This window comes from Apaloderma vittatum, unplaced genomic scaffold (genome assembly GCF_000703405.1).
Source record: "Apaloderma vittatum isolate BGI_N311 unplaced genomic scaffold, ASM70340v1 scaffold40491, whole genome shotgun sequence".
Taxonomy (NCBI): domain Eukaryota; kingdom Metazoa; phylum Chordata; class Aves; order Trogoniformes; family Trogonidae; genus Apaloderma; species Apaloderma vittatum.
In genome coordinates, this window is record NW_009698117.1 from 28984 (window position 1) to 36675 (window position 7692).

Below are 7692 nucleotides of genomic sequence, written 5' to 3' on the forward strand. Positions count from 1 at the left end.
GTTAAGACTAAAAAAATATTGGAATGTAAAAGGCATTAGGCTTGCATTTTAATAGCCCTTATACAAAGGAATTCAGTAAACGTTATCAAAGTTGTAATAAAAGACTAACTCGTGTCCTTTGACAGATGTAAATTGGGTTTTGAACCTACTCCCTGATAAAAGGCATACATCGGTTTAGGTATTTGTTTTGGATCAGTCAGGATAAAGAAGTATCTGCATTCTTTAATTCCCAGTCTCTCTTGGGCATTTAACTAATTCCTCCTTTCAAGAAAGGTAATAGTCAACCTAGTTATTTCAACGCTAACTTTCAGATCCTAGGGGGGAAAAAAAAAACACAAACCAAACCACCAGGACATAGCACTTGAACATCATCCTGTACTACTTCATCCCAATATCAGTGCCATGTTTTCAAGATGGCATTTTCCATTCAGATGCCTTTGTAACAGTAACTTAGCCAAATGGAATCCACAGAAAAGCTGTTAAAATTCCCCTTTCATGCCATGCTTAAAAGGGAGTATTTTTGTTTTAAAGGAACCTAACAGCAGGATAGTACTGTGTTTTTAAATTGTCAGGAGGACATTTAGGTTTAAGATTTTGAACTAACTCAGTTTATAGTAATTTTTTGGAAGCCATAAGAGTCTTTGGCTTCACTGCAGACTTATACTTTATTGCCAAGTAGATCTAGGTTTTCCAACATGAAAACTTTTGTGGTACAAGTCAGCAATATGCTCTCCATGCAGTGCTATTAAATGACTAAACCCTTGACAGATAAAGAGAAGCTTCAGTTTGTACTAAAGTCCACTGGATAATCATCTTCATAGACACTGACTCCAGCAAGATACTTTAGTAAGAGGAAAGGTGAAAGCAGTGACACAGTATCTCGCACAGCACAAGCGGGCACCTGTGTTCAGATATTAATCAACTGAACACTGCAATGGCTTGGGAGTAAACGATTACACATCACTCAGAAGATAATGTAGAGCGGTCTTGGAATTCAGATACCGACTATTCACCATTTGGAGCTGGCAGCTAGATTGTTACATGCTTTCTTTGCTAAGGCAGACAAATAGAAAGATAATAGAAAAACTGTACTTTCTCCTCAAAGCAAAACAAGTTCACTAGTGCATGTAAGAGCTTTAGGAGAAATTAAATTGATCCAACTTACAAAAAAAAAACCACATTAAAAAATGTTGGAGTTTCAACTTATTTGCAAGTTGAGAAGAAAATGTCTTCTCCCCAACCCAAACTGCTCAGGATGGAAGTGGGCTATTTATCAGCAGAGTATGTCCTTTGAGAAAGGACATAAATAAGTTCTCTCTTTGCCTACCTATCATGTCCTCAGCTTTGCACTGCTCCCATGCTACAGCTGAGGGAGAAGGGAAGCACCTTGCTCCATGTGAAAAATGTCAGTTTCCTACCTTGTATGTACTGCCATTAGCTGCAGGCAAGGCAAAGAACTCAGGTTCCTGGCAGCTGAAAAATTCTGTTAACCTTATTTTGCAAGTGCTCCTCCTACAGGAAGAGGGTCCCTTCATATATTTTAAGAAAATACCAGTCCAAACTGAAAATTAAATACTTCATTAAAGATGCCTGTATTTCATACTTACTCCAAAACAGTCTTTGCATTTAGAATTAAATCTTTTAGAAGTCTTGTAAACCTAAAGTTTTGTGAGAGGCAGGAGAAGAAATAAGACTGTTATCCACGACAAACAGTACAAAGATTTACGACAAAACAAGCTATGAGGAAGAAATCAGTTGCTAACTGATTTCTTCCTGAAAGAGAAATCCCTAGACTGGCATATTCCCATCAGAACCGAGGTCTCCATTTTACAGACTTCACTTAACACTTCATTAGTTTCACAAAGCCAAATACATGATTTTACATAAGAATTATCATCACAAATTCTGGATCTCTGCCTAGTTCTTTTTCTGCCAGACCGAACTTCATTTGATCACAAACACCCTGTCCTACAGACACCGTTGCTTACTAAACTAAGCAATAGCATCTACTGGATTTAACATAAGGCGCTTCTAAAAGTTGAAAGGCACATTTTTAAGACAGAAGTGAGAAAATACATACACAGTGATCTTAACATAGTTCTACTATACTTCCTAGAACTTTGTGAAGCATCCAGTATTCCTGTTAGGACAGACAGACAGAAACACATTTCTTCACAGCATCCCTAAAGGCAGGAGAGAAAAAAAAAAAAGTCACCTCAATTATGCTGCTTGATAAGCCTCATTCCATGCTGCTATCACATTGACACTGAAGACTTTTAAAGGTGAGCTTAATTTATGTATTAATTGTGCTTCTATAATTTGCATGACTACATGAATGCATTATAGATGAGCAGGTCTGGTCACTGTCCACCTGCCCAACTGGAATGGGAATGACACCTGTAAGCCTGTATGGAAGCAAAGCACTGAAGGAGGAGGGTGAGGCAGATGCAGCAGGATAGAGAACTGTGTGCTCAAACAGGGAATAGTGTTCTTGTGAGAGAACAGGGGAAAAAAGGTACATAGAATACACTCGTCTATGAGCATTTTGGACCAACAATTAAGCGTTCTAAAGATCAAGCCTTACGTTTAACATGGGGTCAACACACATATTTTTATAGGAAGTCCTTTCATTTTGTTACATTTGCATTTCTTCACTAGAGAAGATGCTTAGTTTCATTTTCAGGTGTAACTACATGTATTTCCTTCCTATAAAACACCACCACAGAAAAACATATAGAGTCATACATACCAATGGTTCTATAAACTAATCTTCTGTATCATTAAACCTCAAGATGACAAAAAGTAAGGGAGGAGGGAAGCTTACCTTGCAAATGGTATGAAGGAAATACTGTACCTAAGAAGAAAGATTTTTAAAGTTATCCTTCATGTCAGATTTTACTACAGCGACAAATAAGAACAACAATGCTTCTGATGCTCTAAACTGCAAGATGCTCTAACTGCAAGATACATGACTAAAACAAAGCTTTGCTTTTGTGAACAACAGGAATGAGCATTCTGCAAGTCATGTTAGACTGGCCGGGTTGTGAAGCTCTATGGCAAAATCAGGGGGCATGTTGTGGATGTACTTTAAACACAATGCTCCTGTGCCCAATATTCTTCATGCTCCAACACCTTTGGCCAGGTAAGGTTAGTCTTGAGGGCTGGCTAGATGTTCATACCAGTTTCTGTACTGCTTCTCATATGTTAAAGAACACTGACATTTAATTTGATTGAGATATCTGGGTCTCTTAATACAACAAATTCAGTAAGCAAAAAATTGATTTAAAAAGGGGGGAGGGGAAAAAAAGTAGTTTTACGTGAAGCTCACAGAAGTTAAACAGATTCAGAGGAACTTGCCCCAGAAATGGAGCCCTGAGCAGCATCTCCAAAGCTTCTGAAGTGGTGTGAGACCACAAAGCAGGAACAAGTCAGTTCCTCATCGATTCAATGTCTTGCCTCTAGGGGAATGGTGAGGTAAAAATTCTCCTTCCCTCTTAACTCATGAAAGGTCAAATTCAGCTTCTGATGTTAGGTACAACAGAAAACAGAATGTGTGGGAAAGAAATTCCTTACCATGCCAAGGCAAAAAACTGGAAGATGCAGAAAAGGAGCACAAGTCCTTTCTTCTGCCACTGGAGGAGAGAAGCAGGGACGGGGAAAGAAACACAGCAGACGAACAACAGTGTAAGAATCTTATTTTTAAGATATACTCCAGTTCTATATACTATTAGGACTCAAGTACTCACCCAGAAAGCAGAACACAGTGTTAGTATGAGACACAACTAGAAGAAAACAAACGATTTCTATTAAACATAGAAACAACTCCATTTTCTATAGATATTGCAATGCCTCAATGGGTTCCTTTACAGAGACAGAAACAGACTATATTTTTTCATAGATCTATCCAATCCTGCATAAGAGAGTTCCCCTTATTTAAAATACTCTTGCTATTACATTTCTGAAGTGAATTTAAACAAGGAAATATCAGCTTAATATCGCCACAAAACAACTTTTTTGTTGCAAAGGAAGAAGAAAAGGTTCCTACAGCTCTTTTGCGACATCAGCAGATTCCTACATCACCCCACACACTTTCTGGTGTTATAAACCACACTTCATCATTTAGCAAAGACTTTTCAGTTACAACTCTAGCCTTTCTGCTCCTGTACATGCCACATTTCCTGTTGATTCTCTAAGTTACCATGCAGTTGAAGTTATGCAATTACTTAATTTTTATCAATTAAAACTACAATACACTTTTACGAACCTTCAGCTATTGCTTAGAAGCTCTCCTGTTTAACATAAAGTCCAGCACAGCAATTCAAACTGGCACTTTTTCTTTTTTTCACAGATGGACTGTGTCTTTACTAGTTACAATCTTGGGGGGCAGTAGGCCATTTTGGATGATTTCCTTTTTTAATGGGAGCCCCCTTTTAACTCGAGTTTTCATTTAGCTACACTCGATCTTCCTTCATCAGCATCTAACAGCCTTCTGAGATACATGTACCATTGTGCTACTAGAGACTATAATGCACATTTTTCTACTTGAGTAAAAAAAAAAACAACACACACACACAGAAAAAATATGTAGTACTGCATTTTCAAGACAGTAACACATGCAGTGCCAAAGAAATCACACCCTTCACCTCAACCATTATTGACATTAAGTTTTTCCATTAACTTTAAGGTGGTAATTAGTACATTGGTCTAAATACTACATCAAATATCTAACAACTGGCTTTATTCCAGTGAACAACATTCCACCCATTCTCCTGACTCCAGGCATCCTAAATGCATACAAAACAAACACACCACACAGGAGGCTTGTCTGCTGCTGATCTCTGTGCATACATAGTCATTTTCTCAAGTTCTATCCTCTGCCTGTGACCTCTCCAGATGTTTAAAATGAAAATAGGAAGTACTGATGCCAAGCGATTGCCCTAAGACATTCACACTGAAAATAGGAGGACAGCTTCATGCAAGTTATACCACCTTCCAGACTTGGGCCTCCAAGAGAAAATGGAAAAGCTGAAGAAGAGTAAAAACCACATGCACTTTAAACAAGAAAGAATCTGAAACAGCAATTTTCACACACGCCCTCCCCCACCCAGTAGAAGGCTGGCCACAATTCCCATCATCTGAAGACAAAAACAAATCCAAGTGCTGATTTGAGCTGACCGTTAAACTTGCAATTTCGTTGTGTTATACAAGTTTCAAAACCTGAAGCTAACAGCCAGCTGGGATGATTTCTGTATTTTTAACACAAGACATAGAGATTCTCCAGTTGCTTTATCAGGGGATGACAATTTTATCAAAGTAGAAATACCTACACAGCTCTTTAAAGCTAATCAGATAGCATATAAAATAATAAAATTCTGCAAAATAGAATGTCCAACAGCTTCCACAGCAACTTTTTAGAAACTAGTTTCCCATCTTTCATCTTCTAAGCAATATGAAAATACTATATTGTGACCTCAAGCATCCTAAAAAAGCTCATGCGTGGTTCACACACGCCAGCCACATACCCTTAATGCTCATTTACCATAACAATCTGGCTTCAGTTTAGTCTTTCACAGCAGGAAGCTGGTTTTCTGGTGCTACACATACTCTTCCACTACAGCAGATATACAGGATGTTGGATGTTTTAAGAAAGGGGAGAAAAAAAAACCCCAACCAACCCTCCCCAAACACATCTTGAGACTTAAATATATGAAAGGATTTTACAGATGTAAATTGTTCATATGTTAATATGAGTTAAAACCGATTCCTTTTATACTTACTAGCATAACAATAGTAGCGATCAAACGTGTAGGTTCAAACATCCTTTTCAATTGTTTCATTGGTCCCATAAGAAAAAGAGTGCTATGAAAAACAAAACAAGTTGAACACAGAGGTAGAAAAACAAAAGTTAAACTAGGTAAGAATCCTCATTAAGGGGAGCTATTTTGTTAAATTCTCTGCTTTCACACGGGGCATCAGTACACTATGTTGCCTCGGTCATCAGCACTGCATAACACAAGAAATGTGACAATACAATGAGACAAAATCTATTTCTGCTTTTTTTTTTTGGTGCAAGGTATTTAATCTGTAACTTTATTTACACTTGTTCAGTTACCATTAACACAATCAGAGCAGAACTATCAAGCTAGAAGCACAGGTCAAGGTCAGCTTCAATTAGATCATTCTTGATAGATGCTTTGTTAACCTGCTCTTCAAAACACCAGCCACAGAGGCTCTGCACCGATTGCCAGGTAATCCAGCCCAATTCCTCTACATAAAGGGAAACATTCAGGCCGGGATCCATTCTTAGATCCCTTACCCGACCTGCAGTTCTCATTTAGAGCCCTGGTGATTCATGAGGCCATGAATCATGCATGACACTGCATGAATCAGGCAAGATAAAAGTTCTATCTAAGGCAGTATTTCTGCCTCACATACGGTATCATTCTGCTCCATTACTATATTATTTCCAGTTCCATTCCTTGTGCTTTCTAACACCTTGTTAAGTTTTTTCAATCACAAAAGGTTGTGTCTGTCACAAAGTCAGTGATGTTATGCTTCAGGAACTTCAGTGGCCACGAAGGCTGACCAAACCCTGACAGGACTGCCCCAAACATATCCACCAAAACACAGAGAACATCACCAAATGCAAAATTGCAAATAATTGTGTTTATCCTGATTGGGGAAACCAAACAAAATAAAAAAATCTCAATGCTCCAAGCATGAGTTTGATTCTTCTTTACTGATGAGTAACTTTTACCTTTAATGTATTGCTAATAACAATAAACAAATTAGTTGCTTTACCATTTCAGGGCACTAATGGGAAAATACTGTTCTTTAAAGCTCAGCAACAAGAAAATTAATCTACATCAGCAACTGTTCTCACACAAATGCAACAGTTTCTAATACTCATGCATTCTGCTTTAGCTTCTCATCTTTCTCAGGGAACTAATATATAAAGATTGTTACCTCCCAATAGATGCAATATTCCCCAGAGTATAAAACACTGCAAAGAGCACCAGCCCTTTCTTTGGTACCCACAGCAGACAACTACCCTAAAAAGGAACATTTAGAGAGAAAAACATGAAGATATTAATATTGTTTTAAAATTGCAAAATTAATATTTTCGACAAGTGTTGCAACACAGAGGAAGTCTTAGGAGAATTTAAACCCAAACTGCAGAATCACATGCGTACAAATAAATTGCATTTAGTGGCATTTTTGCTAAGAGTTAGTGCACTGTGTCAAACTGGAACTAAGCCAGGTGTCTTCCCAGAGACTCAAAATCAAGCGAGAGCGCACAGCTAGGCTGTTAATTACTGGTGCTCCCGAAACTCAAGTATCAGGGAAGACCTGGCAAAAAACAAAGCCCTTACCAAGAGCGAGCACAGGCATCCTATTGCAAAACAAGCGATGAATCCTTTCACTCTGGTGCCCCAACCTAATGAAGTTGAATCAATAACCTGGAAACGAAGGATAAAAACAAGGGGGTGAGTTATTCTTTACTAACAGATCCCACCAGATCCAGATGCTCAAAACCGTGTCCTAGCTCAAAGGCAGCCCCAGTTTTTAGAGCACCCTCTTCAGTCCCCCGGGCCCAGGATCGCTCGGGAGAGCGATTCGTCCTCTCTCGTGAAAAAACACCAACAAAAATACCAAAACAGAAGGCCGGACCCCTTCCCCAGGCAGCGGCAC

The 7692-nt window shown here is 38.6% G+C and overlaps 1 protein-coding gene across 1 annotated transcript; it reads right to left on the minus strand.

Moving 5' to 3' along the window:
- Nucleotides 1-2143: 2143 nt before the first annotated feature.
- On the minus strand, nt 2144-7460 carry SFT2D2 (SFT2 domain containing 2; the record flags this gene model as incomplete). Its single annotated transcript, XM_009877879.1, has 7 exons — nt 2144-2183; nt 2825-2854; nt 3574-3632; nt 3747-3782; nt 5778-5859; nt 6967-7052; nt 7374-7460. Coding segments are annotated over 7 exons (420 nt in total), but the record flags the coding sequence as incomplete, so codon positions are not given.
- Between the last annotated feature and the right edge of the window lie 232 nt (nt 7461-7692).